The sequence below is a fragment of the Arachis stenosperma genome, chromosome 3, assembly GCF_014773155.1.
Source record: "Arachis stenosperma cultivar V10309 chromosome 3, arast.V10309.gnm1.PFL2, whole genome shotgun sequence".
Lineage (NCBI taxonomy): Eukaryota > Viridiplantae > Streptophyta > Magnoliopsida > Fabales > Fabaceae > Arachis > Arachis stenosperma.
In genome coordinates this window covers 74,806,907-74,831,850 of record NC_080379.1, presented here as the reverse complement: position 1 = coordinate 74,831,850, position 24,944 = coordinate 74,806,907, and the positions used below count along the sequence as shown (strand labels likewise).

At 39.7% G+C, this 24,944-nt stretch overlaps 1 protein-coding gene and 1 non-coding gene across 2 annotated transcripts; both read right to left on the bottom strand.

Annotated features, from left to right (window-relative positions):
- Positions 1–1,119: 1,119 nt before the first annotated feature.
- On the bottom strand, positions 1,120–1,814 carry LOC130966267 (uncharacterized). Its single transcript, XM_057891055.1, has 2 exons — positions 1,759–1,814; positions 1,120–1,657 (listed from the first exon to the last, which is right to left on the bottom strand). Exons 1-2 carry the CDS (start codon positions 1,812–1,814, stop codon positions 1,120–1,122), a joined length of 594 nt encoding a protein of 197 aa, XP_057747038.1.
- A 20,606-nt stretch (positions 1,815–22,420) lies between these two features.
- LOC130972452 (small nucleolar RNA R71) lies at positions 22,421–22,528 on the bottom strand. The gene has a single exon (XR_009083619.1). It is a non-coding gene; the product is annotated as a small nucleolar RNA R71 (small nucleolar RNA).
- Positions 22,529–24,944: the final 2,416 nt, after the last annotated feature.

Genomic DNA, 24,944 nt, shown 5'->3' with positions numbered 1-24,944 from the left:
TGCTCCAACACCAAACTTAGGACTTAATTGTCCCAATCAAGAAAAGAATGAAGAAAGAGGGAGATAGTAGAAGATGAGAAGATATGTGAAAGTGAGTGTTGGAGGGGTTGTTGAAGTGGGGAGGGAAGGTGGGGAGTGAATCCTTTATAGTGGGTGAATGGTTGTTATTCGAAGGTGGGAAATAAAAGGAATTAAATGTTTTCCCACTTTGGAAAGTGGCGCCTAGCGTTGGAAGAGGTGCCAACTCCTCACTCACTGTGTCTTCTGTTTGTGTTGAGTTTCAAGGTGCAAGTACACTTTGACTTCCCTGTTTTTGTAAGTAGTCTTCCATGTGGGTCCCATCTTCTCTCCTGAAATTGAAACTGACCCTATTAGTAATGACAAACCCCTTCACATTTCTTCTCATTAAGAGTGAATAGGGTTGCAACTGATGGGTGTCCCTTGGGACACCAAACTTAATTCCTTGGCATCTTAATAATTTGATTTCATCATTGTGTATTTAATGTGTTCATAAGAGTGGGATAATATAAATCCTTTCATTTTCTTTTGATCCCAACTCCTCTGAATCCATTAATTCACGTTCATTCTTGTCCAAGGTATTAAGTGTTCTCAACTTGGGTGAATCCATTCATAAGAGTGGGATAATATAAATCCTTTCATTTTCTTTTGATCCCAATTCCTCTGAATCCATTAATTCACGTTCATTCTTGTCCAAGGTATTAAGTGTTCTCAACTTGGGTGAATCGAGTACTATGTGATCATTGGTGGTGGCCACACCAAACTTAATCTCTGGGCTTACTCTTCAGAATCAATTTATTAGTTTTTGTAAGCCTAGATTAAGTGGGTGAGAGGCCACACCAAACTTAGCATTTCAGCTAGTCCTCAGCCTATTCACTCATCAATAGTCATGGATTCATCAAGTTACAAATCTCAAATAAAAGAGTGTAAAAAAAATTGATCTACTATCAACGCAAATATCAAACAACAAGTCCTAAAAATTGAAACTATCACATAATTTAAACTACTTCTAGGAAAGCAATTAAATCAAAAAGGATAAATTGTTGGGGTGCCTCCCAACTAGTGCTTCTTTATTGCCATTAGCTTGACATTCCTCTATCTTTAGCTGAGCTTGTAGCTCACTCTCTGCTCCTCCAATGAGTCTCCCAAGTAGTGTTTGAGTCTATGGCCATTGACAAAGAAAGTTCTCTGAGTATTATCTTCCATGAGCTCCACATGACCATAAAGAAACACCTTGAGTATTGTGAAAGGTCCTGACAATCGAGACTTAAGTTTTCCAGGGAAGAACTTGAGTCTTGAGTTGTAGAGTAACACCTTTTGTCCTTCGAAGAACTCTCTTCTTGATATCTTTTGGTCATGCCACCTTTTTGTGTTTTCTTTGTAGATTTTTGCATTCTCATATGCTTGATTTCTAAACTCTTCTAGTTCATTGAGTTGCATCAATCTCTTTTCTCCAGCAGTCCTTTCATTAAAACTGAGTAGTTTTAGAGCCCAGAAAGCTCTGTGCTCTAATTCAACTGGTAAGTGGCAAGCCTTGCTGAATACTAGTTGGTATGGTGACATCCCATTGGGGGTCTTGAATGCTGTCTTGTATGCCCATAGAGCATCGTCTAGCTTCCTAGACCAGTCTTTTTGTGAACTTCCAACAGTTTTATCAAGTATTCATTTTAGCTCTCTATTGGAGATCTCAGCTTGCCCGTTGGTCTGTGGGCAGTATGGAGTTGCCACTTTGTGTTTTACTCCATATCTGATAAGGAGTGCTTCCAATTGTTTGTTGCAGAAGTGTGACCCCCCATCACTAATGAGAGCTTTGGGAACTCTAAATCTGCTGAAGATGTTCTTTCTCAAAAAGCTTATCACAACCTTGTTGTCATTTGTTGTAGTAGCTATGGCCTCTACCCATCTTGAAACATAATCAATAGCCACTAATATATAGCTATTTGAGTAGGAGGTTGGGAAGGGTCCCATGAAATCTATTCCCATACATCAAATAGTTCTAGCTCTAATATGTATTGCTGCGGCATCTCATTTCTCTTGGTCAGATTGCCGGCCCTTTGACATTCATCACACCTTAACACCATTTCTTTAGCATCCTTAAATACTGTTGGCCAGTAAAATTTGGATTGGAGCACCTTTGTTGCTGTCCGTTCTCCACTAAAATGACCTCCATATGCTGATCCATGGCATTGCCATAGCACCTCTTGCCCTTCTTCATGGGATATACACCTTCTTAGGACACCATCAGTACACTTTTTGAACAAGTAGGGGTCATCCCAGATGTAGTGTTTGGCATCCTTGATTAGCTTTCTCCTCATGTGCTTGTTGATGTTTGTTGGTAACTCCCCTATAGCCTTGAAGTTAGCTATGTCTGAAAACCAAGGGGCTACCTGAATCATCATCAATTGTTCATCAGGGAAGCTTTCATTTACTGCAACTTGCTGCATTTCTTCTTCTTGTGTACCTTGAGAGGTGGTTAGCTACTTTATTTTTTGCTCTGCTCCTATCTTTAATCTCAATATCGAATTCTTGGAGCAGCAGGATCTACCTTATCAATCTGGGCTTAGATTCTTGTTGGTAAGCAAGTACTTGAGTGCTGCATGATCAGTGAACACAATTACTTTTGAGCCAATAAGATATGATCTAAACTTATCAAAAGCAAAAACTTTGGCTAAAAGTTCTTTCTCTATGGTGTTATAGTTCATTTGATTCTCATTAAGGACTTTGCTAGCATAGTAGATTACATGTACTAGCTTGTCTCTCCTCTGTCATAGGATGGCACCAATAGCAAAATCAGATGCATCACACATTAGTTCAAAGGGAAGATCCTAACTTGGTGGTGCTATAATAGGTACAGAGGAGAGTCTCTTTTTAAGTTCATCAAAGGCTACCATGCATTCTCTATCAAAAACAAAAGGAGTATTTGAGACAAGTAGGTTGCTAAGGGGTTTTGCAATCTTTGAAAAGTCTTTAATAAACCTCCTATAGAACCCAGCATATCCCAAAAAGCTTCTGATTGCTTTGACATTGCAAGGTGGAGGTAATCTTTCAATTACTTCTACTTTTGCTCTATCTACTTCTATGCCATCTTTTGAAATCTTGTGACCAAGAACCACTCCTTCAGTTACCATAAAATGGCACTTCTCCCAGTTTAAAACAAGGTTGGTTTCTTGACACCTTTTTAGCACAAGAGAAAGATGGTATAGGCAATCAGAATAAGAGTCCCCAAACACAGAGAAATCGTCCATGAATACTTCTATGAACTTCTCAATCATATTTGAAAAAATGGAGAGCATGCACCTTTGGAATGTGGCAGGTACATTGCACAATCCAAAGGGCATCATCCTTTAAGGAAAAACACCATATGGACAAGTAAATGAAGTTTTTTCCTGATCCTTGGGGTCTACAACAATCTGGTTGTAGCCCGAATACCCGTCTAAAAAACAGTAGTACTCATGTCCTGCCAATCTTTCAAGCATCTGGTCCATGAAGGGCAGGGGAAAGTGATCTTTTCGGGTGGCTTCATTAAGTTTCCGGTAGTCAATGCACATACGCCATCCGGTTACCATTCTTGTGGGTATCAATTCATTCTTCTCGTTTTCTACAACAGTGATCCCCCCTTTCTTAGGAACTACTTGCACTGGGCTTACCCAAAGGCTGTCTGAGATGGGGTAGATCACCCCTGCTTGCCACAATTTCAGAACTTCCTTCTGAACTACTTCATTCATAGTTGGGTTCAACCTCCTTTGTTGCTGTCTTGAGGGTTTGGCATCCTCTTCAAGTAAGATTTTATGCATGCACATTGAAGGGCTGATCCCTTTTAAATCTGAAAGTGTCCAGCCTATGGCATCCTTGTGTTATCTCAGCACTCGGATAAGTTCCTCTTCTTGCTCCTTGTTCAGACTTGAATTTATGATCACTAGGTAAGTGTGATAGTGCCCAAGTATGCATACTTCAAGCTGGGAGGTAAGGCTTTCAGCTCTAATTTTGGTGCATCTACATTTTTGTTGTCTGTGGTAGTTGGCATGATTGAGCTCCTCAAGGTTGCTTATTCCAGCTCAATATTTTTCTCACATTGTTCTTTCCCCATAATATTTTCCTCAATATTTTTGTTGTCTGTTCCATGATATCTACCATCATGCATTCTCCTATGGATTCCTTGGGGTAACTCATTGCTTTAAAGACAATGAAAACCATTTTTTCTTTATGCAGTCTCAAGACTAGTTCCCCTTTTTGCACATCAATAATGGCTCCAGCAGTAGCTAGAAATAGTCTTCCCAGGATAATTGATGTGTTGGCCTCCTCCTCCATGTCTAGCACAACAAAATCAGTAGGGAAAATGAACTCCCCTACTTTCACTAGTAGATCTTCCACCATCCCATGTGGAAACTTGAATGTTCTGTCAGCCAATTGGAGTGCCATTCTTGTTGGCTTGTGGTGCACGAAATTGCAATCACACTTTTGCAATCCCGCATAACTAACCAGCAAGTGCACTGGGTCGTCCAAGTAATACCTTACGTGAGTAAGGGTCGATCCCACGGAGATTGTCGGCTTGAAACAAGCTATGGTTATCTTGTAAATCTTAGTCAGGATATCAGAAATTATCAAGGTTGATTGTGAAAAGCAAAAGAACATGAAATAAGTACTTGTTATGCAGTAATGGAGAAGAGGTTGAGGTTTTGGAGATGCTCCATCTTCTGAATCTCTGCTTTCCTACTGTCTTCTTCATCAAACACGCAAGGCTCCTTCCATGGCAAGCTGTATGTAGGGTTTCACCGTTGTCAGTGGCTACCTCCCATCCTCTCAGTGGAAATGTTCAACGCACCCTGTCACGGCACGGCTATCCATCTGTCGGTTCTCAATCAGGCCGGAATAGAATCCAGTGATTCTTTTGCGTCTGTCACTAACGCCCCGCCTTCAGGAGTTTGAAGCTCGTCACAGTCATTCAATCATCGAATCCTACTCAGAATACCACAGACAAGGTTTAGACCTTCCGGATTCTCTTGAATGCCGCCATCAATTCTAGCTTATACCACGAAGATTCTGATTAAAGAATCCAAGAGATATCTACTTAATCTAAGGTAGAACGGAGGTGGTTGTCAGGCACACGTTCATAGTTGAGAATGATGATGAGTGTCACGGATCATCACATTCATCCAGGTTAAGAGCAAGTGATATCTTAGAACGGAAGCAAGCATGATTGAATAAGAAACAGTAGTAATTGCATTAATCCATCAAGACACAGTAGAGCTCCTCACCCCCAACCATGGGGTTTTGAGACTCATGCCGTGGAAGGTACACAAAGAAACGTGTAAAGTGTCATGAGGTACCGATACAATGTCAAAAGATCCTATTAATAGTAAACTAGTAACCTAGGGTGTACAGAAATGAGTAAATGACGTAAAAATCCACTTCTGGGTCCACTTAGTGTGTGCTTGGGCTGAGCAATGAAGCATTTTCGTGTAGAGACCTTTTCTGGAGTTAAACGCCAGCTTCTATGCCAGTTTGGGCGTTTAACTCCAAGTTTTATGCCAGTTCCAGCGTTAAACGCTGGAAATTCTGAGGCTGATTTGCCACGCCGGTTTGGGCCATCAAATCTCGGGCAAAGTATGGACTATTATACATTGCTGGAAAGCCCAGGATGTCTACTTTCCAATGCCGTTGAGAGCGCGCCAATTGGGCTTCCGTAGCTCTAGAAAATTCACTTCGAGTGGAGGGAGGTCAGAATCCAAGAGCATCTGCAGTCCTTTTCAGTCTCTGAATCAGATTTTTGCTCAGGACCCTCAATTTCAGCCAGAAAATACCTGAAATCACAGAAAAACACACAAACTCATAGTAAAGTCCAGAAAAGTGAATTTTAACTAAAAACTAATAAAAATATACTAAAAACTAACTAGATCATACTAAAAACATACTAAAAACAATGCCAAAAAGCGTACAAATTATCCGCTCATCACAACACCAAACTTAAATTGTTGCTTGTCCCCAAGCAACTGAAAATTAAAAATAGGATAAAAAGAAGAGAATATACTATAGACTCAAAAATATCAAGGAAACTTAGCTCCAATTAGATGAGCGGGACTAGTAGCTTTTTGCCTCCGAACAGTTTTGGGATCTCACTCTATCCTTTGAAGTTCAGAATGATTGGCGTCTATAAGAACTCAGAACTCAGATAGTGTTATTGATTCTCCTAGTTAAGTATAATGATTCTTGAACATAGCTAGTGTATGAGTCTTGGCTGTGGCCCAAAGCACTCTGTCTTCCAGTATTACCACCGGATACACACATGCCACAGACACAAAATTGGGTGAACCTTTTTAGATTGTGACTCAGCTTTGCTAGAGTCCCCAATTAGAGGTGTCCAGGGTTCTTAAGCACACTCTTTTTGCCTTGGTTCACAACTTTAATGTTTTTCTTTTCCTTTTTTTTTCGAAATTTTTTTTTTGTTTTCACTGCTTTTCCTTGCTTCAAGAATCAATTAGATGATTTTTTTAGATCCTCAATAACAGTTCTCTTTTTCCTCATTCTTTCAAGAGCCAACAATTTTTAACATTCTCAAAACAACAAATTCAAGAGACATATGCACTGTTCAAGCATTCATTCAGAAAACAAAAAGTATTGTCACCATATCAAACTAATTCAACTAGTTTCAAGGATAAATTTTGAAATTCTGTACTTCTTGTTCTTTTGTGATTAAAGCATTTTTCATTTAAGAGAGGTGATGGATTCATAGAACATTCATAGCTTTAAGACATGAATTCTAAATTTTATTAATTATGAATTAAGAACAAGACTCAAAAATAGATATAAGATGAGACTAAAAAAAAATTAGAAAACAAAAATTTGAACTAGGCTCCTAATGATAGAGGTTTTCACAGAGTTAGGACTCAACAACCTTGATTTTGAGAAGTGGATGCTCCCTCAGCTTGAGAGGAGAGCTTTTGGCGTTTCAACTCTTGGAGTTCACGCCCCTGCTTCTCTTGTTCCTTCAGTAATTTGCAGAGCATGCAGTTCTGATTCTGCTGTTCTTCCTTAAGTTGCTCCATTGTCTCTTGCAACTTGGTGATAGATGCTTCTAGGCTGGCCCAGTAGCCAATTTCAGGAAATTCAGGGAGGAACTCCTGCGCCCTCCTTTTGATAGAGTTGTCTTGCATTTGTCCTTCCATTGACTTCTTGGTGATTGGGTGTTCAATGGGTATGAATTCATCTACTCCCATCTTTACCCCAGCCTCTTTACAGAGCAAGGAGATCAAGCTTGGGTAAGCCAGTTTGGCTTCAGTGGAATTCTTATTTGCAATTGTGTAGATCTCACAAGCAATCACATGATGAACCTCCACTTCTTTTCCAAGCATAATGCAATGAATCATCACTGCTCTCTTGATAGTGACCTCAGAACGGTTGCTAGTGGGCAGTATGGAATGCCCAATAAAGTCTAGCCAACCTCTTGCAATTGGTTTGAGGTCTCCCCTCTTGAGTTGGTTTGGGACACCCTTAGAATTGGTTATCCACTTAGTTCCAGGGAGGCATATGTCCTCTAGAACTTGATCCAACCCTTTATCTGCTCTCACCATTCTCCTATTAAAGGATTCAGGATCATCTTGCAGTTGAGGTAATTTGAAGATTTCTCTTATTTTGTCCAGATGGAAGTACATAACTTTCCCTCTGACCATGGTTCTGTAGGTATGGTAAACAGTTCCAGTCATTCTCTGCTTATCTGTTAGCCACAGATTTGAGTAGAATTCCTGAACCATATTCCTTCTAACCTTTATTTCAGGATTGGTTAGAACTTCCCATCCTCTGTTTCGAATTTGCTCTTGGATCCCCGGATATTCATCTTCTTTCAGATCAAACTTCACTTCCGGGATCACTGACCTCAGACCCATTATTTTGTGATAATGGTCTTCATGTTCTTTGGTTAAGAACTTCTCTTGATTCCAAAGATTCTTTGGATTATTCTCTTTCTTTCCTCTTAAATTGGTTTGTTTTCCCTTAGGAGCCATGATTTTGATGAATCTTGGCTTTAGTGATCACGGAAAAGCACACCAAACTTAGAGGTTTGCTTGTCCTCAAGCAAAAGAAAGGAAGGAGGAGAGAGAGGAGAAGAGCAAATTCGAATGGTGTGGGGGAATGGTGAGGCCGAACGTGTTTTTATAGGGGGGGAAGGAGATTTCGAAAAAATTGAAAAGAGATTTGAGAAGATATGGAGAGGATTTGAGAGAAGGGTGAGTTTTTGAATAAGATTTGGAATTGATTTGAGATAGATTTGAAGAATGGTTTTGATTTTTGAAGATTTGAAAGTGGATGATGAGAGGTTGAAGTGTGTTTATGTAAAAAAGTATGGGTAAGAAAAGGAAAGTTTAAAAAAAATTCGATGGAAAAACAAAATCTTGGTCCCCCCACCTTTCTGGCGTTAAACGCCCAGAATGGCATCCATTCTGGCGTTTAACGCCCATTTGATGCCCATTGTGGGCGTTTAACGCCCAGCCAGGTGCCCTGGCTGGCGTTAAACGCCAGATTCCCCTTTGTCACTGGGTGTTTTGCTAAACGCCCAGGATGCTGCACACCTGGCGTTAAACGCCCAGAATGGTGCCTATTCTGGCGTTTAACGCCCAAAATGGCACCATTCCTGGCGTTAAACGCCCAGAATGGTACCCATTCTGGCGTTTAACGCCCAAAATGCCCCTTACTGGCGTTTTTTCGCCAGTAAGCTCTTTTTCTCTGCTTTTTGAGCTGAATCCTTCTATAACTCTGTGAATTCCTTCATTTTTGATACTTGCCTCTGTAAAAACAAATCATATAACCTCATAATGACTGGGTTGCCTCCCAGCAAGCGCTTCTTTTCTGTCTTTAGCTGGACCTTTACTGAGAATCACTCAAGTCTCAGTTTTGAGCATTCCTGCTCAAAATTGCTTTCAAGATAATGCTTGATTCTCTGTCCATTAACAATGAACTTTTTGTCAGAATCAATATCTTGAAGCTCAACATATCCATATGGTGACACCCCTGTAATCACATACGGACCTCTCCACCGGGATTTAAGTTTTCCTGGAAATAATCTGAGCCTAGAGTTGAAGAGTAGAACTTTTTGTCCTGGCTCAAAGACTCTGGATGACAACTTCTTGTCATGCCATTTCTTTGCCTTTTCCTTATAAATTTTTGCATTTTCAAAGGCACTGAGTCTGAACTCCTCTAGCTCATTTAGCTGGAGTAATCTTTTTTCACCAGCCAACTGCGCATCCATGTTTAGGAATCTGGTTGCTGGTGGACGAAATTGTGATCAAAATTCTTGTATCATTTGTGATCAATGTTCTAATTATGGCACTGGTTGAATTCACAACTCCGTTCAACTAACCAGCAAGTGTACTGGGTCGTCCAAGTAATACCTTACGTGAGTAAGGGTCGAATCCACAGAGATTGTTGGTATGAAGCAAGCTATGGTCACCTTGTAAATCTCAGTTAGGGAGATTAAAGGGTAATTGTGATTATTGGAATAATAAATAAATAATAAACTAAATAATAAAAAGGATAGAAATACTTATGCAGATTCATTAGTAGAGGTATCAGTTAAGTATATGCAGATGCTGTATGGCTCAAGGACGCCTGCTCTCCCACTGCTTCTACTAAATCCTTCTTACTCCTTTCCATGGCAAGCTTTGTATAGGGGTTCACCATCAGCTGTGGCTACTTTCAATCCTCTCGGGGAAATATCCTATGCAGCTGTCACTCGCACAGCTAACCAGTCTGGAGGCATCACCCATGGTTGATGGCTACATCCCATCCTCGCAGTGAAAACTAATGCTCACGCACTCTGTCACAGTACGGCTAATCACCGGTTGGTTCCCGCTCCTACTGGAATAGAATCCCTTGATTCTTTTGCGTCTGTCACTAACGCCCAGCAGGTTACAAGTTTGAAGCACGTCACAGTCATTCATTACCGGAATCCTACTCGGAATACCACAGACAAGGTGAGACTTTGGATTCCCAGGATCCTACTCGGAACACACAGACAAGGTTGGACTTTCCGGATCCTCATAAATGCCGCCATCTATCTAGCTTATACCACGAAGATTCTGTTGGGGAATCTAAGAGATACACATTCAAGCTCGGTTGCATGTAGAACGAAAGTGGTTGTCAATCACGCGCGTTCATAAGTGAGAATAATAATGAGGGTTATCTAACTCATTACATTCATCATGTTCTTGGGTACGAATGAATATCTTGGAATAAGAATAAGATAGAGACCGAATAAAAGAAGATAGAATTGCATTGATACTTGAGGTACAGCAGAGCTCCACACCCTTAATCTATGGTGTGCAGAAACTCCACCGTTGAAAATACATAAGCATAAGGTTCAGGCATGGCCGAATGGCCAGCCCTCTCCATGATCAAGTGACCGAATGAATAGAGACTTAAAGTGGTCAAAAGATGTCAAATACATTAGTTAAATGTTCTATTTATAATAAACTAGCTCCTAGGGTTTACATGAGTAAGTAATTGATGCATAAATCCACTTCCGGGGCCCACTTGGTGTATGTTTGGGCTGAGCTTGATCAATCCACGAGCTGAGGCTTCTCTTGGAGTTGAACTCCGAGTTATGACGTGTTTTGGGCGTTCAACTCCGGATCATGACGTTTTTCTGGCGTTTAACTCCAGACAGCAGCATGAACTTGGCGTTCAACGCCAAGTTACGTCGTCAATTTCCGAATAAAGTATGGACTATTATATATTGCTGGAAAGCCCTGGATGTCTACTTTCCAACGCCGTTGAGAGCGCGCCAATTGGAGTTCTGTAGCTCCAGAAAATCCATTTCGAGTGCAGGGAGATCAGATTCTAACAGCATCAGCAGTCCTTTTGTCAGCCTTTTTTCAGAGTTTTGCTCAAGTCCCTCAATTTCAGCCAGATTTTACCTGAAATCACAGAAAAACACACAAACTCATAGTAAAGTCCAGAAATGTGAATTTAACATAAAAACTAATGAAAACATCCCTAAAAGTAGCTTAAACTTATTAAAAACTTCCTAAAAACAATGCCAAAAAGCGTATAAATTATCCGCTCATCACAACACCAAACTTAAATTGTTGCTTGTCCCCAAGCAACCGAAAATAAAATACGATAAAAAGAAGAGAATATACTATAAATTCAGAAATATCAATGAATATTAATTATAATTGAATGAGCGGGACTTGTAGCTTTTTGCTTCTGAACAGTTTTGGCATCTCACTTTTTCCTTTGAAGTTTAGAATGATTGGCTTCTCTCGGAACTTAGAATTTCAGATAGTGTTATTGATTCTCCTAGTTAAGTATATTGATTCTTGAACACAGCTACTTTTTGAGTCTTGGCCGTGGCCCTAAGCACTTTGTTTTCCAGTATTACCACCGGATACATAAATGCCACAGACACATAACTGGGTGAACCTTTTCAGATTGTGACTCAGCTTTGCTAGAGTCCCCAGTTAGTGGTGTCCAGAGCTCTTAAGCACACTCTTTTGCCTTGGATCACGACTTTAACCACTCAGTCTCAAGCTTTTCACTTGGACCTTCATGACACAAGCACATGGTTAGGGACAGCTTGATTTAGCCGCTTAGGCCTCGATTTAATTTCCTTGGGCCCTCCTATCCATTGATGCTCAAATCCTTGGATCCTTTTTACCCTTGCCTTTTGGTTTTAAGGGCTACTGGCTTTTTCTACTGCTCCTTCTTTTTCTATATACTCTTTTTTTTTTCGAATGCTTCTTCTTTTTCACTGCTTTTTCTTGCTTCAAGAATCAATTTCATGATTTTTCAGATCCTCAATAACATTTCTCTTTGTTCATCATTCTTTCAAGAGCCAACAATTTTAACATTCATAACAACAAGATCAAAAGACATATGCACTGTTCAAGCATTCATTCAGAAAACAAAAAGTATTGTCACCACATCAATATAATAAACTAAATTCAAGGATAAATTCGAAATTCATGTACTTCTTGTTCTTTTGGATTAAAACATTTTTCTTTTAAGAGAGGTGAAGGATTAATGGAATTTATTCATAGCTTTAAGGCATGGTTACATACTAATGATCATGAAATAAAGACACAAAACATAGATAAACATAATACTAAAAACCGAAAAATAGAAAGAAATAAAGAACAAGGAATGAATCCACCTGAGTGAGGGTGGCGCCTTCTTGAAGGTCCAATGGTGCTCTTTGAGCTCCTCTATGTCTCTTCCTTGCTTCTGTTGAATGATTCATAGTAATTTTGGTGTTCCTCCCCTTAGTTGCTTCCAATATTTGTGTGGAGGACAACTTATCCCCTGAGGTATCTCAGGGATCTCTTGATTTGTAGCCACATGTTCTACCACTGAGCTATGACGGCTTATATTAGTCTTTCCATCTCCCATGACTTGGAGGTGGAAGCTTTTTGTCTTTCCTTTTTCTCTTTTTTTTTTTTGCAAGCCTTTTTCCTTGTTCCTGCTCATATAGGGAAGAAGAGAACAAGAAAAGAAAGAGGAATCCTCTATGTCACAGTAAAGAGGTTCCTTATTGTTAGTAGAAGAAGAAAGGAATAAAAGTGGAGAATCCAATCACAATGGTGAGGATAGAGGCAGTGATTGGAGATGAAGAGAGGTGAAGAGAAGTGTTAGTAAATAAATAAAATAAATAGAAAGAGATGAGGGGGGAGAGAAATTCGAAAATAATTTTGAAAAATGGGTTAGTAATTTTCGAAAATTAAAGATAAGATATAATTAAAATTAAAATTTAAAACAATTAATTAATTAAAAAGAATTTTTAAAAAAAAGAGGGAGGTATTTTCGAAAATTAGAGAGGGAAAAGTAGTTAGGTGGTTTTGAAAAAGATAAGAAACAAACAAAAAATTAATTAGTTAGTTGAAAAAGATATTAAAATCAATTTTGAAAAGATAAGAAGATAAGAAGTTAGAAAAGATATTTTAAAATCAAAATTTTTTTTTTTTTGAAAAAGATAAAATTTTGAAAAAGATATGATATAAAAGATATGATTTAAAAAGATATGGTTTTGAAAAGATAAGATTGAAATTAGTTTTGAAAAAGATTTGAATTTTAAAATCACAATTAATGACTTGACTCACAAGAAATCACAAGATATGATTCTAGAACTTAAAATTTGAATCTTTCTTAACAAGAAAGTAACAAACTTGAAATTTTTGAATCAAAACATTAATTTTTGATGCAATTTCGAAAATATGATGTAAAGATAAGAAAAGATTTTGAAATATTTTGAAAAAGATTTTTGAAATTTTCGAAAATGATGAAAAAATGGAAAAGATATGATTTTTGAAAAAGATTTTAAAAAGATAAGATTTAAAAAGATAAGATATTTTTTTTAATTTTTGAATTTTTTTTTATGAGAGAGAAAAACACTAAAAATACTCAATGCATGAAAATTTTGGATCAAAACACATGATGCATGCAAGAACACTATGAATGTCAAGATGAATACCAAGAACACTTTGAAGATCATGATGAACATCAAGAACATATTTTTGAAAAATTTTCAAGAAAAGAAAACATGCAAGACACCAAACTTAGAAATTTTTCATGTTTAGACTCTATGAATGCAAGAATGCATATGAAAAACACCATACAACACAAAACAAGAAATATGAAGATCAAACAAGAAAGTTCATCAAGAACAACTTGAAGATCATGATGAACACTATAAATGCATGAATTTTTCGAAAATTTATGCAAGAAAAAGATGAACATGCAATTGACACCAAACTTATGACTTGACACAAGACTCAAACAAGAAACACAAAATATTTTTGATTTTTATGATTTTCTAAATTTTTTGTATTTTATTTGATTTTTTTCGTAAAATATATAGGAAAAATAAAATAAGAAATTCAAAAATTTTAATATGAATTCCAGGAATCTTCGCAATGTTAGTTTAAAGCTCCAGTCCAGGAATTAGACATGGCTTAATAGCCAGCCAAGCTTTTGTGAAAGCTCCAGTCCAAAACACTAGACATGGCCAATGGCCAGCCAAGCTTTAACTGAAACATCCTATACAGTAGCCAATTTGCTGAGAAAGACAAAGAAGCTCTTCTATAAGGATGAGTGAAACCTCGGTCCAAAAGAATTTAGACATGGCTTTTACAGCCAGCCAGGCTTCACATGCTTATGAAACTCTAGAATGCATATTAAAAAATTTTTTGAATAATTTTCGAAAATAGGGAGAAGATTTGAAAAGATTTTCGAAATTTTTTTTTAATAAAATAAAAATTACCTAATCTGAGCAACAAGATGAACCGTTAGTTGTCCATACTCAAACAATCCCCGGCAACGGCGCCAAAAACTTGGTGGACGAAATTGTGATCAAAATTCTTGTATCATTTGTGATCAATGTTCTAATTATGGCACTGGTTGAATTCACAACTCCGTTCAACTAACCAGCAAGTGTACTGGGTCGTCCAAGTAATACCTTACGTGAGTAAGGGTCGAATCCACAGAGATTGTTGGTATGAAGCAAGCTATGGTCACCTTGTAAATCTCAGTTAGGGAGATTAAAGGGTAATTGTGATTATTGGAATAATAAATAAATAATAAACTAAATAATAAAAAGGATAGAAATACTTATGCAGATTCATTAGTAGAGGTATCAGTTAAGTATATGCAGATGCTGTATGGCTCAAGGACGCCTGCTCTCCCACTGCTTCTACTAAATCCTTCTTACTCCTTTCCATGGCAAGCTTTGTATAGGGGTTCACCATCAGCTGTGGCTACTTTCAATCCTCTCGGGGAAATATCCTATGCGGCTGTCACTCGCACAGCTAACCAGTCTGGAGGCATCACCCATGGTTGATGGCTACATCCCATCCTCGCAGTGAAAACTAATGCTCACGCACTCTGTCACAGTACAGCTAATCACCGGTTGGTTCCCGCTCCTACTGGAATAGAATCCCTTGATTCTTTTGCGTCTGTCACTAACGCCCAGCAGGTTACAAGTTTGAAGCACGTCACAGTCATTCATTACCGGAATCCTACTCGGAATACCATAGACAAGGTGAGACTTTCCGGATTCCCAGGATCCTACTCGGAACACCACAGACAAGATTGGACTTTCCGGATCCTCATAAATGCCGCCATCTATCTAGCTTATACCACGAAGATTCTGTTGGGGAATCTAAGAGATACACATTCAAGCTCGGTTGCATGTAGAACGAAAGTGGTTGTCAATCACGCGCGTTCATAAGTGAGAATAATAATGAGGGTTATCTAACTCATTACATTCATCATGTTCTTGGGTACGAATGAATATCTTGGAATAAGAATAAGATAGAGACCGAATAAAAGAAGATAGAATTGCATTGATACTTGAGGTACAGCAGAGCTCCACACCCTTAATCTATGGTGTGCAGAAACTCCACCGTTGAAAATACATAAGCATAAGGTTCAGGCATGGCCGAATGGCCAGCCCTCTCCATGATCAAGTGACCGAATGAATAGAGACTTAAAGTGGTCAAAAGATGTCAAATACATTAGTTAAATGTTCTATTTATAATAAACTAGCTCCTAGGGTTTACATGAGTAAGTAATTGATGCATAAATCCACTTCCGGGGCCCACTTGGTGTATGTTTGGGCTGAGCTTGATCAATCCACGAGCTGAGGCTTCTCTTGGAGTTGAACTTCGAGTTATGACGTGTTTTGGGCGTTCAACTCCGGATCATGACGTTTTTCTGGCGTTTAACTCCAGACAGCAGCATGAACTTGGCGTTCAACGCCAAGTTACGTCGTCAATTTCCGAATAAAGTATGGACTATTATATATTGCTGGAAAGCCCTGGATGTCTACTTTCCAACGCCGTTGAGAGCGCGCCAATTGGAGTTCTGTAGCTCCAGAAAATCCATTTCGAGTGCAGGGAGGTCAGATTCCAACAGCATCAGCAGTCCTTTTGTCAGCCTTTTTCAGAGTTTTGCTCAAGTCCCTCAATTTCAGCCAGATTTTACCTGAAATCACAGAAAAACACACAAACTCATAGTAAAGTCCAGAAATGTGAATTTAACATAAAAACTAATGAAAACATCCCTAAAAGTAGCTTAAACTTATTAAAAACTTCCTAAAAACAATGCCAAAAAGCGTATAAATTATCCGCTCATCAGTTGCCCAGTAGGCTTTATGTTCCAGTTCCACGGGCAGATGACAGGCCTTCCCATACACCAGTTGGTATGGAGAGGTTCCTATAGGAGTCTTGAATGCTGTTCTGTATGCCCACAGAGCATCATCCAAGCTCTTTGCCCAATCCTTTCTTCGGGCTATCACAGTCCGTTCTAGGATTCTTTTTAGCTCTCTGTTAGAGACTTCAGCTTGCCCATTTGTCTGTGGATGATACAGAGTTGCCACTTTGTGGCTAATTCCATATCTGACCATAGCAGAGTATAGCTGTCTATTGCAGAAATGAGTGCCCCCGTCACTGATTAGTACTCTGGGAACACCAAACCTGCTGAAGATGTGTTTCTGGAGGAATTTCAGAACGGTCTTGGTATCATTAGTGGGTGTAGCAATTGCTTCTACCCACTTGGATACATAGTCCACTGCCACCAGAATGTAAGTGTTTGAGTATGATGGTGGGAATGGACCCATGAAGTCAATTCCCCATACATCAAACAATTCTATCTCTAATATCCCTTGTTGAGGCATGGCATATCCGTGAGGCAAGTTACCAGCTCTTTGGCAACTGTCACAGTTACGCACAAACTCTCGGGAATCTTTATAGAGAGTAGGCCAGTAGAAGCCACATTGGAGGACTTTAGTGGCTGTTCGCTCACTTCCAAAATGTCCTCCATACTGTGATCCATGGCAATGCCATAGGATCCTTTGTGCTTCTTCTCTAGGTACACATCTGCGGATCATTCCGTCTGCACATCTCTTAAAGAGATATGGCTCATCCCATAGGTAGTACTTGGCATCTGAAATTAATTTCTTTCTTTGCACTCTGCTGTACTCCTGGGGTATGAACCTCACAGCTTTGTAGTTTGCAATATCTGCAAACCATGGAGCTTCCTGAATGGCAAAGAGTTGCTCATCTGGGAAAGTCTCAGAAATCTCAGTAGAAGGGAGGGACGTCCCAGCTACTGGTTCTATTCGGGACAGATGATCAGCTACTTAGTTCTCTGTCCCTTTTCTATCTCTTATTTCTATATCAAACTCTTGCAGAAGCAACACCCATCTTATAAGCCTGGGTTTTGAATCCTGCTTTGTGAGTAAGTATTTAAGAGCAGCATGGTCAGTGTACACAATCACTTTGGATCCCACTAGATAAGATCTAAACTTGTCAATGGCATAAACCACTGCAAGTAATTCTTTTTCTGTGGTTGTGTAATTCTTCTGTGCATCATTTAGAACACGGCTAGCATAATAAATGACGTGCAGAAGCTTGTTATGCCTCTGTCCCAACACTGCACCAATGGCATGGTCACTGGCATCACACATTAATTCAAATGGCAATGCCCAATCTGGTGCAGATATGACTGGTGCTGTGACCAGCTTAGCTTTCAGGGTCTTAAACGCCTGTTGACACTGTGTGTCAAACACAAATGGCGTGTCAGCAGCTAGCAGATTGCTCAAAGGTTTTGCAATTTTCGAAAAATCCTTAATGAACCTTCTGTAGAATCCTGCATGCCCCAGAAAGCTTCTGATTGTCTTAACATTGGCAGGTGGTGGTAATTTTTCAATTACCTCTACCTTTGCCTTATCCACCTCTATTCCCCTGCTTGAAATTTTGTGCCCAAGGACAATTCCTTCAGTCACCATAAAGTGACATTTCTCCCAGTTTAAAACCAGGTTAGTCTCTTGGCACCTTTTCAGGACAAGTGCTAGGTGATTAAGACAGAGCTGAATGAGTCTCCATATACTGAGAAGTCATCCATGAAGACTTCCAGGAATTTCTCCACCATATCAGAGAAGATGGATAGCATGCATCTCTGAAAGGTTGCAGGAGCATTACACAGACCAAAAGGCATCCTTCTGTAGGCAAACACGCCAGAAGGGCAAGTAAATGCTGTTTTCTCTTGGTCCTGAGGATCTACTGCAATTTGGTTGTAACCTGAATAGCCATCCAAAAAGCAGTAATAATCATGACCAGCTAGTCTTTCTAGCATTTGGTGTATGAATGGTAAAGGAAAATGATCCTTTCTGGTGGCTGTATTGAGCCTTCTGTAGTCAATACACATACGCCACCCTGTGACTGTTCTTGTAGGAACCAGTTCATTTTTTTCATTATGAACCACTGTCATGCCTCCCTTTTTGGGGATAACTTGGACATGGCTCACCCAGGGGCTATCAGAAATAGGATAACTAATCCCAGCCTCTAGTAATTTAGTGACCTCTTTCTGCACCACCTCTTTCATGGCTGGATTTAGCCTCCTCTGTGGTTGGACCACTGGTTTGGCATTATCCTCCAACAGGATCTTGTGCATGCATCTAGCTGGGCTAATGTCCTTAAGATCACTTATGGACCACCCAAGAGCTGTCTTGTGTGTCCTTAGCACTTGAATTAGTGCTTCCTCTTCCTGTGGATTTAAAGCAGAGCTTATAACCACTGGAAAAGTGTCACTGATGAGCGGATAATTTGTACGCTTTTTGGCATTATTTTTAGTATGTTTTTAGTAGTTTTAGTTGAGTTCTTAGTATATTTTTATTAGTTTTTAGTTAAAATTCACTTTTCTGGACTTTACTATGAGTTTGTGTGTTTTTCTGTGATTTCAGGTATTTTCTGGCTGAAATTGAGGGTCCTGAGCAAAAATCTAATTCAGAGACTGAAAAGGACTGCAGATGCTGTTGGATTCTGACCTCCCTGCACTCGAAGTTGATTTTCTGGAGCTACAGAAGCCCAATTGGCGCGCTCTCAACGGCGTTGGAAAGTAGACATCCTGGGCTTTCCAGCAATATATGATAGTTCATACTTTGCCCAAGATTTGATGGCCCAAACCGGCGTTCAAAGTTACCTTCAGATTTCCCAACGTTAAACGCCGGAACTGGCACCTAAATGGGAGTTAAACGCCCAAACTGGCATAAAAGCTGGCGTTTAACTCCAAGAAGAGTCTCTACACGAAAATGCTTCATTGCTCAGCCCAAGCACACACCAAGTGGGCCCGGAAGTGGATTTTTATGTCATTTACTCATCTCTGTAAACCTTAGGCTACTAGTTCTCTATAAGTAGGACCTTTTACTATTGTATTTAGATATCTTGGTAGCTATCTTTGTTCTTATGCTATCTTAGATCATTGGGAGGCTGGCCTCACGGCCATGCCTAGACCTTGTTCTTATGTATTTTCAACGGTGGAGTTTCTACACACCATAGATTAAGGTGTGGAGCTCTGCTGTACCTCGAGTATTAATGCAATTACTATTGTTCTTCTATTCAATTCCGCTTGTTCTTTGTCCAAGATATCACTTGTTCTTCAACTTGATGAATGTGATGATCCGTGACACTCATCATCATTCTCACCTATGAACGTGTGACTGACAACCACCTCCGTTCTACCTTAGATTGGGTGAATATCTCTTGGATTCCTGATACACGATGCATGGTTGATCGCCTGACAACCGAGTGCTCGCCTGACAAACGAGCCAGCCATTCCGTGAGATCAGAGTCTTCGTGGTATAGGCAAGAACTGATGGCGGCATTCAAGAATCCGGAAGGTCTAACCTTGTCTGTGGTATTCTGAGTAGGATTCAATGATTGAATGACTGTGACGTGCTTCAAACTCCTGAGGGCGGGGCGTTAGTGACAGACGCAAAAGAATCACTGGATTCTATTCCAGCCTGATCGAGAACCGACAGATGGATAGCCGTGCCGTGACAGGGTGCGTTGAACATTTCCACTGAGAGGATGGGAGGTAGCCACTGACAACGGTGAAACCCTTGCATAAGCTTGCCATGGAAAGGAGTAAGAAGGATTGGATGAAGATAGTAGGAAAGCAGAGAGACGGAAGGGAAAGCATCTTCATACGTTTATCTGAAGCTCTCACCAATGATATACATAAGTATCTCTATCTTTATCTTTATGTTTTATTCATATATCACCCATACCCATTTGAGTCTGCCTGACTAAGATTTACAAGGTGACCATAGCTTGCTTCATACCAACAATCTCCGTGGGATCGACCCTTACTCGCGTAAGGTTTATTACTTGGACGACCCAGTGCACTTGCTGGTTAGTTGTGCGGAGTTGTGTTTATGCCATGGTATTGAGCACCAAGTCTTTGGAGCCATTACTAGGGATTATTTGAGTTGTAGTGATCACAATTTCTTGCACCAAGTTTTTGGCTCCGTTGCCGGGGATTGTTTTGTGTATGGACAACTGACGGTTCATCTTGTTGCTTAGATTAGGTATTTTTCTTCAGAATTCTTAAGAATAAGTTCTAGTGTTTCATGATGATCTGTTGAAATCTGGCTGGCTGTGAAGCCATGTCTAATCTTATTGGACCGAGGTTTCAACTGATCATCACAAGAGCTTGTTGATCTCTATCAATCTTGCTATTGGAGCAATGATCTGCTAAGGCTTGGCTGGCCATTGGCCATGTCTAGTGTTTTGGACCGGCGTCTTAGACTAACATTGCAATGATTCCTGGAATCCAAACTGAGAATTCTGAAACCTTTATTTTCCATTTTCATATAATTTTCGAAAAAACACAAAAAATTTTCAAAATCATAAAAAAACCAAAAATATTTTATGTTTCTTGTTTGAGTCTAGTGTCTCATTTTAAGTTTGGTGTCAATTGCATGCATTCATTCATGTGTCTTAAGGATCTTCAAGTAATTCTTGATTATTTCTTACTTTGATCTTTGAATTCTCTTGACTTGAGTGTTTATGTGTCTCATATGCATTCTCATTAGCGTCAGTAGTATGCAAACTGCTAAGTTTGGTGTCTTGCATGCATTGTTATTTAGTTGCATTTTTGATTATTCTTATTAAAAAACCAAAAATATTTTTAATTTGTGTCTTTTCAAGTCAATAATACAGAGAATTGAAGATTCAGAACATACAGCAGAGGAATTATACAGAAAAAGCTGGGCGTTCAAAATGCCCAGTGAAGAAGACAGACTGGCGTTTAAACGCCAGCCAGGGTGCCTGGCTGGGCGTTTAACGCCCAAAAGGGTAGAGTTTTGGGCGTTAAACGCCAGAATGTGCACCATTCTGGGCGTTTAACGCCAGGATGGCACAAGAGGGAAGATTTTGTTTTCAAATCAATTTTTTTCAAGTTTTCAAAGTTTTTCAAAATCAAATCTTTTTCAAATCAAATCTTTTCAATCAAATGTTTTCAAAATCAATTTCTTTCCTTTTCAAAGATACTTGCTAACAATTAATGATTTGATTGAACATTTCAAGTTTGTTGCCTTTTTTGTTGAGAAAGGTTTAAATGTTTGAATCATATCTTTTCTTGTTAGGCAAGTCATCAATTTTTAAAATCAAATCTTTTTTTTTAAATTGTTTTCAAATCATATCTTTTCAATCATATCTTTTTAAAACTATAACTTTCTAATCCTATCTTTTTTTTCACATCTTTTTCAAAATAGTTTTCAGTCATATCTTTTTGATTTCTGATTTCAAAATCTTTTTCAAAAATCACTTGATTCCTTTTCCACTTTTAGTTTTCGAAAATTATCAATCAATTTTTCAAAATGTTTTTAAATCTTTTTAATTAATTTTCGAAAATTCTCTTCCCCTCTTCTCACATCCTTCTATTATGGAGTACCACTCCTTCTCAATGCACAATTCGAACTCTATCTGATTAAGTTCGAATTCTTCTACCTCTTTCTTCTATTTTTCTGTTCTTCTGACACCTCAAGGAATCTCTATACTGTGACATAGAGGATTCCATATTTTCTTGTTCTCTTCTCTTTCATATGAGCAGGAGCAGAGACAAAGGCATTCTTGTTGAAGCTGACCTTGAACCTGAAAGGACCTTGAAGCGAAAGCTAAGAGAAGCTAAGGCACAACTCTCTGTAGAGGACCTAACAGAAATCTTCAAGGAAGAAGAACCCATGGCAGCCGAAAACAACAACAATGCAAGGAAGGTGCTGGGTGACTTTACTGCACCTACTCCCGACTTCTATGGGAGAAGCATCTCTATCCCTGCCATTGGAGCAAACAACTTTGAGCTTAAGCCTCAATTAGTTTCTCTAATGCAACAGAATTGCAAGTTCCATGGACTTCCATTGGAAGATCCTCATCAGTTCTTAGCTGAATTCTTGCAAATCTGTGACATTGTCAAGACTAATGGGGTTGACCCTGAAGTCTACAGACTTATGCTATTCCCTTTTGCTGTAAGAGGCAGAGCTAGGACATGGTTGGACTCACAACCTAAAGAAAGCCTGGACTCATGGGAAAAGCTAGTCAATGCCTTCTTGGCCAAGTTCTTTCCACCTCAAAAATTGAGTAAGCTTAGAGTGGAAGTCCAAACCATCAGACAGAAGGATGGAGAATCCCTCTATGAAGCTTGGGAAAGATACAAACAATTGATCAGAAAGTGTCCTCCTGATATGCTTTCTGAATGGAGCATCATAGGTATTTTCTATGATGGTCTCTCTGAACTATCCAAGATGTCTTTGGATAGCTCTGCTGGAGGATCTCTTCATCTGAAGAAGACGCCTACAGAGGCTCAAGAGCTAATTGAAATGGTTGCAAATAACCAATTCATGTACACTTCTGAAAGGAATCCTGTGAACAATGGGACAAATCAGAAGAAAGGAGTTCTTGAGATTGATACTCTGAATGCCATATTGGCTCAGAATAAAATATTGACTCAACAAGTCAATTTGATCTCTCAAAGTCTGTCTGGAATGCAAAATGCACCTGGCAGTACTAAGGATGCTTCATCTGAAGAAGAAGCTTATGATCCTGAGAACCCTTCAATGGAAGAGGTGAATTACCTAGGAGAACCCTATGGAAACACCTATAATTCTTCATGGAGAAATCATCCAAATTTCTCATGGAAGAATCAAGAGAGACCTCAACAAGGTTTCAACAACAATAATGGTGGAAGAAACAGGTTTAGCAATAGCAAGCCTTTTCCATCATCTTCTCAGCAACAGATAGAGAATTCTAAGCAGAACCCCTCTGACTTAGCAACCATGGTCTCTGATCTAATCAAGACCACTCAAAGTTTCATAACTGAAACAAGGTCCTCCATTAGGAATTTAGAGGCACAAGTGGGACAGCTGAGCAAGAAAGTTACTGAACTCCCTCCAAGTACTCTTCCAAGCAACACAGAAGAAAATCCAAAAGGAGAGTGCAAGGCCATCAACATGGCCGAATTTGGAGAGGAAGGAGAGGAAGTGAACGCCACTGAGGAAGACCTCAATGGGCGTGCACTGACCTCCACTGAGTTCCCAAATGAGGAACCATGGGAATCTGAGGCTCAAAATGAGACCATAGAGATTCCATTGGACTTACTTCTGCCTTTCATGAGCTCTGATGAGTATTCTTCTTCTGAAGAGGAAGAGTATGTCACTGAAGAGCAAGTTGCTAAATACCTTAGAGCAATCATGAAGCTAAATGACAAGTTATTTGGAAATGAGACTTGGGAGGATGAACCCCCTTTGCTCACCAAAGAACTGGATGACTTGTCTAGGCAGAAATTATCTCAAAAGAGACAAGATCCTGGGAAGTTTTCAATACCTTGTACCATAGGCACCATGACCTTCAAGAAAGCTCTGTGTGACTTAGGGTCAAGTGTAAACCTCATGCCTCTCTCTGTAATGGAGAAGCTAGGGATCTATGAGGTACAAGCTGCAAGAATCTCACTAGAGATGGCAGACAACTCAAGAAAACAAGCTTATGGACTTGTAGAGGATGTTCTGGTAAAAGTTGAAGACCATTACATCCCTACTGATTTCATAGTCCTAGAGACTGGGAAATGCATGGATGAATCTATCATCCTTGGCAGACCCTTCCTAGCCACAGCAAAGGCTGTGATTGATGTTGATAGAGGTAAACTGATCATTCAAGTGAATGAAGAATCCTTTGTGTTTAAGGCTCAAGGATATCCCTCTGTCACCATGAAGAGGAAGCATGAAAAGCTTCCCTCAAATCAGAGTCAAACAGAGCCCCCACAGTCAAACTCTAAGTTTGGTGTTGGGAGGCCACAACCAAACTCTAAGTTTGGTGTTGAACCCCCACATTCAAACTCTAAGTTTGGTGTTGGGAGGTTCCAACATTGCTCTGATCATTTGTGAGGCTCCATGAGAGCCCTCTGTCAAGCTACTGACATTAAAGAAGCACTTGTTGGGAGGCAACCCAATGTTATATTTTATCTATCTTCTTTTGTTATTTTATGTTTTTTGTAGGTTGATGATCATGAGAAGTCACAAAATCAATTGAAAAAGCAAAAACAGAATGAAAAACAGAAAGAAAAACAGCACACCCTGGAGGAAGAACTTACTGGCGTTTAAACGCCAGTAAGGCTAGCAGGTGGGCGTTTAACGCCCAGTCTGGCACCATTCTGGGCGTTTAACGCCAGAAAGGGGCACCAGACTGGCGTTAAACGCCAGAAAAGGGCAAGAACCTGGCGTTAAACGCCAGAAATGGGCACCAGCCCGGCGTTTAACGCCAGAATTGGCTCAAAACGTGATTTTGCATGCCATTTGGTGCAGGGATGACTTTTCCTTGACACCACAGGATCTGTGGACCCCACAGGATCCTCACCAACCCCACCACTCTCTCTCTTCTTCACCCATTCACCAATCACCTCAACACCTCTTCCCCAAAACACCCTTCACCTATCAAATCCCATCTTTTCTCTTCACCACTCACATCCATCCTTCATAAAACCCCACATACCTCACCCTTCAAATTCAAACCACTTTCCCTCCCAAACCCACCCATACATGGCCGAACACAAAGCCATTCCCTTTTTCCTCATTTCTTCTTCTTCTCCTCTATTCTTTCTTCTTTTGCTCGAGG

What these genes read in the sequence shown, in the direction of transcription:
- LOC130966267 (XM_057891055.1), bottom strand. Translation starts at nt 1,814, where the DNA reads ATGGGGGGTCACACTTCTGCAACAAACAATTGGAAGCACTCCTTATCA. An exon ending in CACTCCTTATCAGATATGGA is followed by an intron (nt 1,658 to 1,758) that starts GTAAAACACAAA and finishes AACTGTTGGAAG; the next exon opens with TTCACAAAAAGACTGGTCTA.